The sequence below is a fragment of the Cervus elaphus genome, chromosome 5, assembly GCF_910594005.1.
Source record: "Cervus elaphus chromosome 5, mCerEla1.1, whole genome shotgun sequence".
Classification (NCBI taxonomy): Eukaryota; Metazoa; Chordata; class Mammalia; order Artiodactyla; family Cervidae; genus Cervus; species Cervus elaphus.
Genome location: NC_057819.1, coordinates 110235516 through 110252661, shown reverse-complemented (window position 1 = coordinate 110252661; position 17146 = coordinate 110235516). Strand labels below are relative to the sequence as shown.

The window sequence follows — 17146 nt, the reverse complement described above, 5'->3', positions numbered from 1 at the left end:
GAGGATGAAGATGGGAACCTATTTGGAAAGGAGGCATATAGAAAATGTTGTTGGGATGGTGGAGAAGAGAAAGGGGATCAAGGAGAGGAGGGACTCCTCTCAGGGAGCCATCCCAGGAGTCCTTTGTTTGAACTGATGTCCCATAAGTAGGGAATACAGATCTGCATCATCCTCAGGACTTCCCTGAGTGAGTGGCTAACAGTAAGACACCCTTTCCAGTAACAGACTATGGCCACGCACTTGGCCATGCCTAACAAATCATGCCTGCCAAATCAAAACCATCTCCACCTTGGAAATAACAGAACCACATTTCATTCCAGATATTTGGGTATTCTATTTAATTAAGTGTCACAACTTTCCCTTTAGTAACATATTGCTATTTTACAGAAGAAGCACCCTGGTTACTGATCCAACTTCTACAAAGTCTCATTGACAGTTTCTCATAGAAACAGACAAAAAATAATAATTTCTGATTCCTTGTCACAAATATACTGAAGGTATCAGACCATTAGTATATTTGCAGTGACTTAAATATCTCAGTAAAATCAAACTTCTGAAACTTCAGTGTTTAATTTTCCTACTCTAATGATGGAAGGCTTCCCAGGTGGCTCAGTAGTAAAGAATCTGCCTATCAATGCAGGAGCCCCAGGAGACACGGGTTAGATCCCTGGGTGAGGAAGATCCCCTGGAGGAGGAAATGGCAACCCACTCCAGTATTCTCGCCAGGATAATCCCCTGGAGAGAGGAGCCTGGCCGGCTATAATCCATGGGGTCACAGAGAGTCAGACATGACTGAGCATGTATGCACACATGATGGAAGCCTTCATAGAATCTTGTCTTGCTTATTTTCACATCAATTAAATAAACGTATCACAGTTTGGGGAAAATGACTTACTGTGCTTAGAACATGTTTTAAACCTTGCATTAAATTTTTCATCTGGCAATAAACTGTAATCCTTTAAGGCATATATTTTGCTTTTTGTTAAGAGGTAAAGCTTGTTGGCAAGGCTAAAATCATACCCACCAGCTTTGTTTTGGCTTGCAGGAAGTTGTCAGCATACAATAGAGAAACTGTCAACATGTTCTGGCTGTGGTTTGCTTCACCTGCTGATTGTTTCTGCCCCATGACCCAAGAAATGTATGGTGTTTATATTTTTAATTCTTCTACCTCCTGCAGGTGAAAAAAATGACAATACCTATACACATATAGCATAGAGAAAACAAAAATTGGAAACTAAAACACAGATAGTACTATAGATTAAGTTTTAACTACTGGCCAGTCTGCAAATCTGAATTAACACTTCTGCAATCTTCCCTGAATATATCCTACAGAAATATTTGCATATATACACAAAGATGCAGATATGTTCTCTACAGCACTGTGGAAATATTAAAAAAAAAAAACTGTAAACAATCTAAGCATCCTTTAATAGGGGAATAATTAAATTTGAAACACTGTACAACAGCTTAAAACGAATATATATATGAACATATACATAGATTTATACGGGAAAGCTTACAATGGTGCGATGTTAAAAAACCAATTTCCATTTTTCTTTTTTTCATTGAACTATAGTTGATTTACAGTAATGTGTTAGCTTCAAGTATATAGCAAAGTAATTCAGATAAACATATATATACTCTTTTACAGATTCTTTTCCAATATAGGTTACTGCAAGATATTGAAGGTAGTTCCCTGTGCTGCAGAGTAAATCTCTGTTGTTTCTCTATTTTATATACAGTGGTGCGTATCTGTTAACCCCATTCTCCTAATTTATCCCTCCCTGCCTTCTCCTTTGGTGACCATAAGTTTGTTTTCTATGTGAGTCTGTTTTCTGTTTTGTAAGTAAGTTCATTTGTATTATTTTTTAGATTTCATGCATAAGTGATATCATATAATAGTTGTCTTTCTCTGTCTGACTGACTTCACTTAGTACAATAATCTCTAAGTCCATTCATGTTGCTGCAAATGGCAATATTTTATTTTATTTTTTTAATATTTATTTATTTGGCTGCACCAGATCTTAGTTGCAGCATGTGAGATCTTGTTCCCTGACCAGGGACTGAATTTCAGAGCTCCTGCATTGGGAGCTCAGAGTCTTAGCCACTGGACCACCAGGGAAGTCCCTATTTCATTATTTTTATGGCTGAGTAAAAGGAGATCAGTCCTGGGTATTCATTGGAAGGACTGATGCTGAAGCTGAAACTCCAATACTTTGGCCACCTTACGCGAAGAGTTGACTCACTGGAAAAGACCCTGATGCTGGGAGGGATTGGGGGCAGGAGGAGAAGGGAACGACAGAGGATGAGATGGCTGGATGGCATTACCGACTCGATGGGCATGAGTTTGAGTAAACTCCGGGAGTTGGTGATGGACAGGGAGGCCTGGCGTGCTGCGATTCATGGGGTCGCAAAGAGTCGGACACGACTGAGCGACTGAACTGACTGAATAATTAGCAGGCTTTCCTGGTGGCTCAGCAGTAAAGAATACACTTGCCAATGCAGGAGACACAGGTTTGATCCCTGGATCGGGAAGATCCCCTGGAGAAGGAAATGGTAATCCACTCCAGCTGATTCTTGCCTGGAAAATCCCATGGACAAAGGACCCTGGTGGGCTATAGTCCATGGGGTTGCAAAGAGTTGGACACAACTTAGAGACTAAACAACAAGAACAATAATAATTAGCAATATTGAGCATCATCTCATGTACCTGTTGGCCATGTGGATGTCTTTGGAGAAATGCCTGTTCAGTTCTACCCATTTTTCAATTGGGTTGTTTGTTTTTTTGACATTGAGTTGTATGATCTGTTTGTATATTTTGGAAATTAAGTCCTTGTTGGTCACATAGTTTACAAATATTTTCTCCCAGTCTGTAGGCTGTCTTTTGGTTTTGTTTATAGTTTCCTTTGTTGTGCAAGTGCTTATAAGTTTGATTAGGACCCATTTGTTTTTGCTTTTATTTCTATTGCTTTGGGAGACTGAACTAAGAAAATATTGCTGCAATTCATGTCAGAATTGTAGCAGGCTTCAGTGGTTGCAGCACACAGGCTCAGCAGTTGCAGAAATGTTTTGCCTATATTCTCTCCTAGGAGTCCTATGATGTCATGTCTTATATTTAACTCTTTAAGCCATTTTGAGTTTTGTGTGTGTGTGTGTATGATGTGAGGGAGTGTTCTAACCTTATTGATTTACATGAGGCTGCCCAGCTTTCCCAACACCACTTGCTGAAGAGATTGTCTTTTCTCCAATGTATATTCTTGCCTCATTAGTTAAAGATTAATTGACCATGTGTTTATTTCTGGGCTCTCTATTCTGTTCCATTGATCTATATGTCTGTTTTTGTGCCAATACCACACTGTTTTGATTACTGTAGCTTTGAGTATTGTCTGAAGTCTGGGAGGGTTTATGCCACCAGCTTTGTTCTTTTTCCTCAGAACTGCTTTGGAAATTCTGGATCTTTTATGGTTCCATATACATTTGGATTATTTGTTCTAATTGTGTGAAAAATGTCATGGATAGTTTGATAAGGATTGCACTGAATCTGTAAGTTGCTTTGGGTAGCATGGCCATTTTAACAATATTAATTCTTCCAATCAAAGGTCATGTGATGTCTTTCCATTTCTTTGAATCATTTTCAATTTCCTTTACCCATGTTTTATAGTTCTTAGTACATAGGTCTTTCACCTCCTTGATTAGGTTTATTCTTAGGTATCTTTTGTACACAATTTTTTTAATTCATTAAAAAAATTTTTTGGTTGCACTGGGTCTGCATTGTTGTTTATGGGCTTTCTCTAGTTGCTTCTCATTGTGGTGGCCTCTCTTGTTGTAGAGCATAGGCCCCAGGTATGCAGGCTCAGTGGCTGCAGCATGTGGCTCTAGGACACAAAAGCCTCAGTAGTTAGAGCACACAGGCTCCGTATTTGTGGCTCACGGGCCCTGGAGTGCGTGGGCTTTAGTAGCCACACCCACAGGCTCGAGGGTGTGGGTTCAGAAGTTACAGTGCACGGGCTTAGGTGCTCATGTGGAATCTTCCTGAACCAGGGATTGAACTCGTGTCCTCTGCACTGGCAGGCAGATTCCTATCCACTGCACCACCATGGAAGTCCCTGGACACAGTATTAAATGGGATTGTTCTTTCACTTTCTTATAGTTCATTGTTAGTATAAAGAAATGCAAAAGATTTCTGTATATTAATCTTGTAACCTGCTACCTTGCTGAATTCACTTAATAGTTCCAATGGTTTTAGTGTGGCATCTTTAGGATCTTCTATATATCATATCACATCATCTGCATATAATGACAATTTTGCCTCTTCCCTTCCAATTTGGATACTTATTATTTCTTTTTCTTTTCTGATTGCTGTGCTAGGTCAAGTAATCTATATTCTTCTATGTTATACAAATATTCTACAGTAAAAATATATTCATAAGTTATTTTTGTAATTAAAAAATACACGGACCATAACACCTACCAGAATACCTAAAAATAAAAAGACTACAACATCAAGAGTTTGTGAGGAACTGGAGTAACTGTAATTCTCATATACTGTTGATGGGAGTATAAAATAGGTTATGATCACTTTGGGAAACTGGTTTCCAACAAAATTAAATGTATTCATACCATATGACCCAGTAACTCTACTCCTAGATCTTTATTCAGGAGAAATGAGTGTTTATGTTACAAAAAAAGTTATACAAGAATTCTCAAAGCAGTAATCATAGTATAATCATAGTAACCCAAAACTGAACAATTCAATTGTTCATCAGAAGAAAAATGAATAAACGAACAATGAAATATTCACACAAGGGATTACTACTTAGCAAAAGGATAGATAAATGATACACAGAACAACATGTATGAATCTCAAAAACATTGTATTGAGGACAGACACAAAAGAGATCATACTGATTTATGAAATTCCAGAACTGGAAAGGAACTTTATTGGGAGATGGAAATGTTTATGTCTTGATGTGAGTTGTACTCACACAAGTGTATACATATATGAAAGTCATCCAAGTTGTAACACTTAACACTAGTACATTTTATATACATTAATCACACCTTAATAAAGTACTGGGAAGGAAGAAAGGAAGAGGGGGGGGATCAATGGATGAAGAGGCTCACACAAAGAGCTATCAAAAAGGAAAATTTCTTTTAAAGGGAGGGTGATTTTAAGGAAATTTATTACAATGCAGTAAAGAGAGACTGTCTGTAACTTTCTAAGTACCCAGGACACTTCTCATATTTGATTTATAATATACAGTACCTTAATTAATTCCAACTTAACTATCACATTGGTGTAAGTATATATAAATATATGCCATTGGATACATTTTAGTAAAGCTCCTATTATGTGAATAAAAATTTTATTTTTCCCATAACATACTAATATTAAATATCAACAATGTTAGAAGGAGATCCTAGATGAAAATTTAAGTAATTCATAAATAATTTTATCAAAGCCATAAGCTTTCAGGAAGGCTTGCTCTCTGGATGCTAAGACCACTCTGTTTCTGAGCCTACATCTGTCCTATCTTCCATGTAAAAACTGGATAGTAAAATTAAACAGTGGAACTCAAAGACTCCAAACCTGAAAAGCCATCTGTTATAATCACCTAACCTATAATGCAGCACTGGCAAACCAGAAAAGCAAGCAGTGAACTTGGAAACACAGGGGAAATAAATATGAATAAATGTAGCAGAAATTATAGGATTTCTGTACAGTGTAACGGTTCATAACGTGAAAAATTAGATCTATTATAGTTATGTCAATATGTTAAGATTCTCTGATAATGGTAGAACTTGAAATTTATCTTATTTTTTCTATATTTAAAATGATTAAAAATTGTTTAAGTAGTATACTTATATAATGAGGTAAAAACTTTATTCTCTTAATAGCATTAGAATTCCTCTTAGGAAGAGAATCACCATTGTTTAGCAAAGTAACTTATTTCTCTCTGTGTGTGGGTGTTGGTGGGAGCCTAAACCAATAAACAGATAGTGAAACTACCTTTCCATGTGCCAAGAGAAAAAAAACTTTTTTTTGGTTTGTTTTGCTCCAGACAGGATACAGGGAGAAAGTGCCAGTGAGAAAGCATAAGGCTGAGAACTACATCAGGTGAAAGGCCAGAGGGCACTGTCTTATGCCTGGATTGGCAGGAGTTTAGGAACAGGAATGCCTAATATTCAATATGAAGTCTTTTGCATAATTGCCATGGAAACCCTTCCTCCCTCTCCCTGTACCCCCTGACTCTGCAGTGATGTTTTCTACATTCACAGGGACTTCATGTGGACAGGCCTTTGTGGAAACTGAAGACAAGGATATATGTCACTGCCATAGTTTCTCAACCCTGGCACTACTGACATTTTGGGCTGGATAAGTCTTTGCTGTGGGGCTGTCCAATGCATTGTAGGAAGCGGAACAGCATCACTGGCCTCTACCCATTAGGTACCAATAGCACCTTCCCTAGTTGTGACAACAACAAAAATGTCTCCAAGTGTTGCCAAAAGCCCCCTGCGGGACAAAACCACTCCATCTGGGAACCTGGAAAGAAAGGTAACCTTGAGAATGCACACCCCTTGAGAGTTCTTCAGATTTTGAGGAGATATTTGGGCTTCCACAAAGAGGAATAGATCTTGCCTAGAGCTCGGAACTCCCTCATAGCTCAGTCGGTAAAGAGTCTGACTCCTATGCAGGAGACCTGCGTTCAATCCCCGGGTCGGGAAGATCTCCTGGAGAAGGAAATGGCAAGCCACTCCAGTATTCTTGCTTGGAGAATCCCACGGACAGAGGAGCCTGGCGGGCCTCAGTCTATGGGGTCGCAAGAGTTGGACATGACTGAGCGACTAAGCACACACAGCACAGAATTCAAAAGGCCTGGGCAGCCCAGCTAACATCTAGGACATACCCACAAGGAAACTATAATATTTCTACCAATTAAAAAAATTCTGCTTATTAAAACAGAAACATGGAGAAGGAAATGGCAACCCACTCCAGTATTCTTGCCTAGAGAATCCCATGGACAGAGGAGCCTGATGAGCTACAGTCCACGGGGTCGCAAAGACTCGGACATGACTTAGCGACTAAACAACTCAGGCTCTTCAGGTAATTTCATTGTTAGTAACCCGATGTTAGAATGTTTTCTACTCTTTTTTTGTGTGTGTGTGTTCCAGTTGAGACAGAATCTCATCAAATCCCGACATCTCTCCTCGGAAGAGAATGTCATAGGCCAAGGGCATGGGCAGGGCTTGAGGAGAGAGCAGCTATTAAATGGAACTCTATCTGTGTTCATTCTTGTTGTATTGAAGTTAAGAGGCAAGATGACTGGCAGTGGGATTCCTTCTCAGGATCACATTTGCTGCCACATTAGTTAATATCAGAGCACTTTAATCTAAAGGATGATACTGTAACTTGATTGAACTAATTCACTTTTAATTATCGATAGCTATTTTACTTAATACCCTCCTACATACTGGGTACCACTGTAAACCTCTCAGACGACTTGTTATTTTTGTAGCACTACGAGATTTATTTACACTCCTATAAAGAGAACTGGATGTTCACTTGGAAAAAAAAGACAGACAGAAGGGAAAGATTGAACTTTTTTTTTCAACTGAGAAATAATGGAAAAATACTATTTACAGAAACACACATGCGTACAAAGCACTCTATATAACAAGGTAAGGAACACATGTCTTTCTTAAGTTAGCAAGGAAGCTAACTTCCTCTTTCCTTCCTCCAAAAAGTTCTGATCTAAGGAAGGAAATGAAGAACATCCTGAAAGAACCTCTACAAACCTCCTCTAATTTGGAGGAGCAAGGATGAACCACTGACCCAAGCAAAAGGCCTGTAAGTTTTCCTGTGGTGAAGCAGCTGCAAGAAGAGAGATCAACAGGACTTCCTCAAAGAAAAAAATTTTTTTCTAATTTTATTTACCAAACATATGGTGTGTAATACATTCTAGATATTATTCTAACTTCTTTTCAAATATTTAGTCCTTTATTTCTTATAAATTCAATGAGATAGGAACTTCTCTGGTGGTCCAGTGGCTAAGACTGTGCTCTCAATGCAGGGGGCCTGGCTTTGCTCCCTAATCAGGGAACTAGATCTCACATGCTGCAACTAAGAGTTTGCATACAACTAAGAGTTGGCATGGACTTCCCTGATGGCTCAGATGATGAGCGTCGAATAGATGCTTTCTGACTGTGGTGCTGGAGAAGACTCTTGAGAGTTCCATGGTCAGCAAGGAGATCATATCAGTCAATCCTAAAGGAAATCAACCCTGAATATTCATTGGAAGGACTGGTGCTGAAGCTGAAGCTCCAATCCTTTGACCACCTGGTGAGAACAGCTGACTCACTGGAAAAGACCCTGATGCCAGGAAAGAGCAAAGGCAAGAGGACAAGGGGACGACAGAGGACAAGATGGTTGGATGGCATCACCAGTTCAATGGGCATGAGTCTGAGCAAACTCCAGGAGATGGTGAAGGACAGGAAAGCTTGGCATGCTGCAGTCCATGTGGTCGCACAGAGTCGGACATGACTGAGAAACTGAACCAAACAACAAAACTTACCACAAAGAAAATATACAGGATCTATGAGAAAATATTAACCTTCAAAAAGAAAAATATCTTGAAGAACTAGAGAAAATGTCTCCCTCTGAAGTAGCCTTATTATTAAAGAACAGAAATGTTTAAAAATTTTCTATTCATATTTCCAACAACATCCAAAATGTCATTATGTCTATAAGCCAGATTTACAGATGTAATGAAAACAAAACAATGAATGATGTGGAAAGAACACATGGAAATTTTTTAAAAATAAATGCTGAATTTAAAACCACAATAGAATCAGTGACAGATGAGACAATAAAAGAGATGAAACACAGAGAATAAATCAGGGGCCCAATATATTTATAATATAAACCCTGGTATAACAGAATGAAAGCAATGACAATAGAAAAAGCTTTCTCATGTTAAAGAGCTTAGACTATAGATCAAAAGGGTTCACTATACACCAGGCAAAAATAATCAAAAAGTCTAACTTTGAAATGATCCAGTGACATTTTTGAGAGCAAAGAAAAATATCCTATAAACATGCAGGCAGGCAGTGGGAGAGATGGGTTATAAAATAAATACATCAGGCTGGCATCAGATTTCTCCTCCACAAAATTGAAGACCAGGAGATATGGGTAAAACTTTGAGAGGTTAAGTTGAGAGGAAGGGAAAGGAATGGATCCTAGAACCTCATCCCCACAGCTAAGTTTATATGAAACTAGATAGACACATACTCAAACTCAGAGGCACTCAGTAAGTGTAGTATCAAAGTCCCCTTCCTGAAAAATCCACTCAGCATCATAGTCTCAATCGTCATCTACTAGGGCTTTCTGCACCACCCAATACAGCAGCCACTGTGGCTACTGAGTAGCTGAAATGTAGCTAGCATAATTGAGGAACAGATTTTCTTTGGTTTTAATTTTTGATAATTTAAATGGCTACATGTGGTCAGTGGTTACCCTTCTAGCAAAGTCTAAATATCTAAGAGATAAAGAGCTCAAGAATGAAAAAGCCATGGTACAAAAAGTTCATGGTACAATGAACAAGTTAAACAAAAATATCATTGTATTTCATTAAATATAAACTATCCAAAAAAATCATTATAGCTGTGGTTTTAAATATTATGCAAATACCAAAATAATTCTTATAACCTAATATTCACAATAGAAACATTAATAATTCTGAGCCTAAAATCTCAGATTATATAAGCCATTTCACATTTCACACTGGAGGAAAGAGTAGGAGGTACTGTTTCATTCTTAACATTGCTAATCAAAGGGACATGGTTCATTTTGTTTGTTTTTTTAGCTATAAGGATAAAACTATCAGTGGAATAAAACTAGGATGTATAACTTTAAAATCACTCAAAAGGAAAAAAAAAGAACGTGAGTGATCTAAGAAGATGCTCAGGTGACCACAGCAAGTGAAAAACAGTAAGTGGAAAAATCAGTATACAAAACTATACACACAATATGTCCCAACTTTTAAAGTCTGTTCAAATAATAAAACCTGAAAAATATGCATGGAAATTTAACAGTTGTTGACTATGCTGCTGCTAAGCCACTTCAGTCGTGTCCGACTCTGTGCAACCCCATAGACGGCAGCCCACCAGGCTCCACCGTCCCTGGGATTCTCCAGGCAAGAACACTGGAGTGGGTTGCATTTCCTTCTCCAATGGGTGACTGTTTTCTAAATCTTCTACATGAGCAATACTATTTTTATAACAAAAAATTTAGCATAAAAAAGAAATAAGGGACTTCTCTGGTGGTCCAGTGGTTAAGAATCTGCCTTCCAATACAGGGGATGTGGGTTCAATCTGTGGCTGGGGAACTAAGATCCCACTTGCAGCAGGACAACTAAGCCTGTACCCCACAGTTAGCCTGAGCATCACAAATGAAGGGCCCGCACAGCCAAAAAAAAAAAAAAAAATAGTTAAAAAAAAAGAAAGAAATAGAAGTATAGTCACATACATTTCAGAATTTAGCCAAACAGTATTGCCATTTATCCAGAAGACAACCCAGTATAAAAAAATTAAGCAAAAAAGACTGTTAGCAGCCAATGCATAAGTCGCAAAGTGCAGACCTAAAGTTTGGGTATCATGTTCATCAAGAGAGACCTTCATGTTTTCTTTTACACATATCTTAATTCCAATGAACTTAATTATCTAATGTTTCTAGAGCACTGGGGATACAGATACACTGAGAACAGTACAAAGTGATAGGCCTGGTCTAACTGTAGGAAACAATGACAGAAATTAAAATATAAAATGGACACAGACATTCACAAAGCAGTCCAGTGGCAATTATGGCAAAAACATCCCTAAATAACTTAATATATCTCTGTAAAGTATGATAATTTATATTCACTATAACTCGGAGTTAAAGTGTTCAGAGGAGGTCCTCTTGCATGCAGACTGGTTGAGGAAGTGTGAAAAGTTTCTATAAAATCTGAGAAAAAATTTGATCACAAATGTTTATAATAAAAATAGTGCTTAAAGAGAACATCTTCAGCTATCCAGCACAACTCACTCCTGCAAGTACCACAGAGTTGGAATTTTACTATATTGAAAAAGATTTTATGGTTGGCTACATCGACCAATACAAATCTGGAATGAAATGATTAATGACTTCTTTCCAAGGAAGTTTAAAACAAGTAACTATAGGCATATCAGAATCAGCATTAACGCAGCAATTGCTACTAAATGCAGCTGAATTGTGGATGTTATTTTGGCTCTGATCCATGTTTGAGCAGGATTTAGGTACCTTGTAGATACTTATTACCTGTTAAAGTCAGTAAGCTCCATTCCATCACACAGGACAAATTATGAACTAAAGAAATATTTATTCTATTTCCTTTACACGTGTCTCTTGTGCTGCTGACTTCAAAAGTGATATTAGAAAGACAAGGAAGAAACTGATTATGTTTGTATCTATGAAACAAAGACTATGCAAACTGTCAGCACGCCATTGTTTTTGTTTTCAGCGTGGTCATCACAACGCAAAAACAAAATGATAACTTGTACTCCTGAAGCCTGATTATTTGAAAATAGACCTCAATATTTCTTCCTCTTTCAACAAGGCAGTAAATGTCCTTCACTTTACTTATCTACAAGGTACTTATTTGCTGAAATGGACTAGTTACTATTTCTCTATGAGAGCCTGACAGAATCTGAGGAAGATGGTTCCTGAGTTACTCTAGAAATCTCTCACTGCTTTGATATTTGCCCAAAATCAAAGAAAGCACTGAGAAAAAAAAAGGAAAAAAAATAAAAAAATAAAAATCCCCACCTTCCACACATCTCTAGTACTAGAAAGAAAAAAGCACAATCACAATACTGGTTAATGGTCCTTTGGAACTCTGACCTCTCCAACCTTCTATTTGTCCTTTGTTCCTTTTCCTTTTAAATAGCCTTACTGGTGGTTTTATCCTGATTACAAAAGTAATACCTGGTCATTGTCACGGTTCAAACAACATGAAGATGTATGAAATAAAAGTAATAACCTCTCTCTCCCCAATCTTCTCTTTCCCCTCCCTAGAGAACCAATTTAGGAGCTTGGTGTATATTCTTTCTTACTCCTTCTTAGGCTTACACAAATATATATCAAATATGGGGTATTTTGGGGGGGGGGTTGTTTTCAAACAAAAATGGTATGTTATTTACACTGTTGTACATCTTGCTTTTTAGTCTCAAAAATACGTTATCAACACCTCCCAAGCCAATATATAAAGATCCACCTCACCCTTTTTAACGGTTACAAAATATTCCATAAGATGGATGATTCCATAAGATACCATCGCCTGACTTCTCCCAACTCATAGGCACTTACTATGCATCCTGGTACATATACTTTGGGCTTCCCAGATGATTCAGTGGTAAAGAATCCACCTGCCAATGCAGGAGAAGCAGGTTTGATCCCTGAGTCGGGAAGATCCCCTGGAGAAGGAAATGGCAACCCACTCCAGTATTCTTGCCTGGAGAATTCCATGGACAGAGGAACCTGATGGGCTTATACAGTCCATAGAGTTGAATACAACTTAGCGACTAAAACAAACAAACAAAAATATATACTTCATGTTCTTTACTTTCAGTAACACAGATTCCTAGGAGTGGAGTTTCTTGGTCAAATGCTTAAAATTTTCTCCTTAAACAAAATTAATTTTAGACCTTCAGCATTTCTGTTCCCTTCTTCATTATGCAAAATCTGGCATAAACCTTTCATAATGCTTTGCATATCTTACTTTTCAAAGCACACACATTATGTCAAAAAACGCCCCTGTCATTTATGCTCTTGTAGTTATAAATAAATAAATGCTAAAGTTATGGCTGTGATGGCCAGCATTAAATCACTGTGCAAATGCTTATGCCTTGGTTTATGAAAGTAGTAATTCATTGTGGAAACTCCACCCCCACAGCCTGTGGCAGCACTAAAGTGGCAGCCCTCTCACCCTATGACTCCCTCCACTCAGTGACAATATAGAGATCAGAACCTACATATTTTCTAATTGTCAGCAGTTAACCTTAAAAAGTGTGTGTGGGGGTGGGTGGGGGAAGACAAACAGCAACAGATGATAAATTGACAGCCATTATGGGTTTCTAATATTTACAAGCTATTTGTAGTACAGTGAATAATTCTGTTGGTCTACAACAGAGAGTGTGTTCCATAAAAAACAAAACCTACAACCAATATGTTGCTATGATTACACAAACCTTTCAAAAGTATATTCTTCAAACATTTTTCAATAGAATTATTGGTTGAATTCCACTTTCACATTTTTCTCTCTACTTCAGATTCAGACTCTAATTACACACTTCAAAAATGGGGGGGCCTTAAAGTAATACATTAACTAACACAGCTCCTTAGAATTTAATCTTGGACTGTTCTATATATTCCAAAGACCCGAGCACCAACAGAGATTGTTAAGACACAGCAAGTTTGATACAGAAGTATGTGACATGCAATTAATCTCCATTCATACTCTGCTCTACTTGTCAGCAAACAAAGGTTCTGCTTTAGGAGGAGATCTGAAGACTTCAATTAAAAACAGTCAGCTAACAAGAAAATAATCTAAACTAAAGGAAGGTGGCAGGTGCAGAAATGAGTTGTTTACCAAAGTGTCAGTTTTGAACAATAAAGAACTGCACATCAAAAATGCTGAAGAAGTGGATGTCATTGTAAGCCTCTGTAAATAAAAAGGAATTTTCTATCAAGGCTGTAAACAAAATGTAAGTATAGTTTAACTAGTTTGTAAAACAGGTTTCTTCTCAACAAATGACAAATTCTCAATAAAAAGAATCAGTTTATATCTTTAACTGCAAGGCAGAATGAAACTTTTTGCCACAGCTCCTTCTCTCCTGGAAACCAGACACAGTACAGACTCTCTTTACATTTGGAATTACTGAGCCAACAGCAGACGGAAAGGCTGGATTCCTTCTAGACATCCAGATGATGCTCTTTTACCCCGCAAATACTTTTCTATTCTGAAAATTTAGATTCACTCAGGTCGCAAGCAAAATAAATTTTGGAAACTTAACCTCATAAGAAATACGTAGCTGACAAATTTTATGGAAGCAACCCAGAATGGAAACAGCGCTACAAACAGACTGAAAAGACTTGCCAAATATTTGATTAGGAGGCATTTATACCAAGATAACATGGTAATGGAGATATAAAACCAATTAAATTGAGAGAAACTGGAAAAAAACAAAAATACTGCTTGCCAAAAGTATGACCTGCCCAAAACAGGCCATCTGTTAAGTATGTGTCAAAAATGTCACATCGATGCCAAAAGACTTAATTCTGAGCAGTTTCCTCCTGGGACCCTTATGCAAACACAGATTCCAGGTCCCCATCCTTCCAGGAAGGTCAGTTACAGGAAAAGCAAATTATTAATACTTTTTCACCAGGAAAAGTGGGAGGCAAGCAGATCTTGCCCCTGAGCAAAAAGTGTCTCTGGAGTGTTACAGCGGGACGTGTTGAGTGTTTGTGAGTATGGCCTTAACTCTTACAAGGACCGATGGCCTCTACGGTTTGAGGGTGAACACACCGCAATGGGGCACTTCTAGAAAGGGAAGAGATGTAACACTGGGATCCGACCCCCCGGGGCAAGAGGGAGGTGCAAGAACGAGTCTGCAGGCGGGTGAAGGGGGCCTGAGGTCTGGGTGGCCAGGCCTTGGCCGACAGGAGCCCAGGAGCCCTAACAGCCCCGTGAGACCGTGGGGAGCTCTAAGCGGGAAGGTCAGGGTCCCCTGTGAAGGGGCAGAGTCAGGGCTGGAGAGGGGCCAGCGCATAACCCACAGACGCAGGGCGTCCTGAAGAGAAAGGGACAGGGTGAAGGCCAGCCTCGGCGGCCCGGGGACCTTGGACCCGGCCAGAACTTGCTGAGAAGCCGGGAGGCTAAGTGGGAAGGTGGAGACGCCTTAAGGAAAAAGAAAATGTGTTACTCGGAGTGAAAGGGACCCCTGAGCGAGGGGTGAACAGCTGGCTCTGCAGAGCCAGGACTCCGGCAGCAGCCTCGAGGTTCTAGAAGGCGGGAGGGAGCCGACGGGGAAGGCCGGCCTTGGGAGCCGCTGGCGTCTCGGCTGCTGCCGGCTCGGCACGTGCGACTCCCGGCGGGCTCGGCGGCGCCCGGGCCAGCGGGGCGTTACCTTCCAGGAGCCAAAGGATCTCCTCGGGGAGGGCGGCGGCGGCCTGCATGTGGCGGGCGGCGGGAGAGGGCCGGACAGGCGGGCGGGCGGGCGGGCGGCTGCGGCGGCACCTGGCCCTCAGTCGCCGGCGCCGCGGGGCCGAGCCGCAGGGCGGGGCGCGCTCAGGAAGCGGCGCGCGGCGGGCGGGGCGCCTGGGCGGCGGCGACACCTGTGCGCGGGGCCCGCGACCCCACGCCCGCGCCCCAGGGAGGAGGCGCCCGCCCCGCGGCCCCCATTCCCTGTCAAAACAAAGACGCGACGTGACTCCAGGCACCTCGCCCCCGGGAGCTCCCCATTCTAAGCTCCGGACCGCGGGCCTCGCCGGCAGGTGGAGAAGCCACCGTGGGGCCGAAATGAGGCGTAAGGAGGCGGAATCCGAGGACAGGGTCAGCCCCCGCCAGGCCGGGCCGCAGTCATTCCCCACCCAGTTCGCGCGTCCAAGCCCGGAAAACCAGGGCAGAACCGTTGGTCAGGCAAACCAGGACTGTTCGAGGGAGTGATCATAAGTCCCAATAAATAATCTCAAGTCACCAACTTTGGGGAAAATCAAAGCAGTCCCGCTGCAATGGAAACAGGGAGGCAAAGTATCCCTTCCTCCCTAAGGCTGAAAGGATGAGAGGAAAAAGAAGCGGTAACCCAGAGAGAAAGCTAAGGGAGAGGGCATCCAGTGCTTTCCCTGTAAGAGTTTAAAACGGAGGAAAGTGAAGGACAAGATAACTTAAGTGGGCTTCCTTCTCATTCAGAGTATGTAGGTGTCAGGTGTCCTAGGTGTGATATGGCCCTGTGGGTAAACAGGACCACTCTGTATTATTTATCACAACTTCTGTGAATCCACAGTTACCTTGAAGTTTGTTTTTTTTTTTTTTAAGTATAGGGCAAGTATCATGAAAAAAGTATAAAGTGCCATGGGTGATACAAGGAGGGAGATGAATACAAGAAAAGGAGGGAAATGTGTGTGGGGTTTAGTGGTGCATGTGGCATTTGAGGTGGCTTTGAAGACACCACACTTTGAAGGGGCAAGGGGGCAGGTGGAAGGACCAGAGTAAACAAAGATGGAAAAGCCTTCTCCTGCTTAAAGACAGCTTCTGGATGGTGTAGGGAGATTACAGTTGTCAAGAAAAACTGAAGTTCTATTGTGAAGGAACTTGAAAGAGGGAGGATTCTGAACTCATTTGAGTGGACATTGGGAGCCACAGACAAATTTTGAGATGGGGAGTGAGCTAACCTGAGCCCCTGCACATCTCACTTCACCTCTATCAGTTTCCTTCTTTGTAAAAAATAGTTTCTATTATCAGATTCTATGTACACTAGAATATGTGGAAAGGACTGGGAATAGTAAGAGAAAGGAAACAGAGAAGATGGGTGAAGTGGCTTTTACGGTAGCCTTAGGGGAAATAATGACAGAACAGTGGATATGGGGATGGGGGTGAGAAACTGTTCAGAGGACTCCTGGAAGCAGTTCCTGCCTCCAGGCATAGCTTCCCCTCCAGAGATACAGTTTCAAGCTTGGGGGCTTGATCCTTTAAGGGGTCCAGCGACTTTGAGCCATCCATACATCTAAGTGCCGCACCCGAAGAGGAATGATGCCTTGACTCACATGACTCACCTACCAGTTGCAGTAATTGTGGTGGAAGGGTAGGGAACAGAGGCTGGCTAAAGTCTCTGGGGAATCTGGCCCCTGTTGCAAGGCGTCGTAGCCCTGGGAAAGTTAACATGGGCAGGCTGCCTCCTTCAGGCTCCAGAGTAAGACCAGTTCCCCACTGGGGCATTTTTCCCACACGCACTGCTCCTTCTATAAAATTGTAGCTACTCTGGAATCATTTTTGAGTATTGTGACATGTGTTAAAAGGCAAGGGGGCTCTGTGTACTACAGTTGCAATTTTTCTTAAATCTATAACTGTTATAG

At 40.6% G+C, this 17146-nt stretch overlaps 1 protein-coding gene across 2 annotated transcripts in view; it reads right to left on the bottom strand.

Annotated features, from left to right (window-relative positions):
• SKAP1 (src kinase associated phosphoprotein 1) overlaps window positions 1-15500 on the bottom strand; it is a 292018-nt gene extending 276518 nt beyond the window's left edge. The window contains exon 1 of one of the 2 annotated variants that reach the window (XM_043904307.1): window positions 15202-15500. In XM_043904307.1, coding sequence (XP_043760242.1) covers window positions 15202-15250 — 49 coding nt within the window. In that variant the 5' untranslated portion in view covers window positions 15251-15500. The remainder of the gene's footprint in view (window positions 1-15201) is intronic. The other variant, XM_043904306.1, reaches the window with a different exon arrangement.
• Between the last annotated feature and the right edge of the window lie 1646 nt (window positions 15501-17146).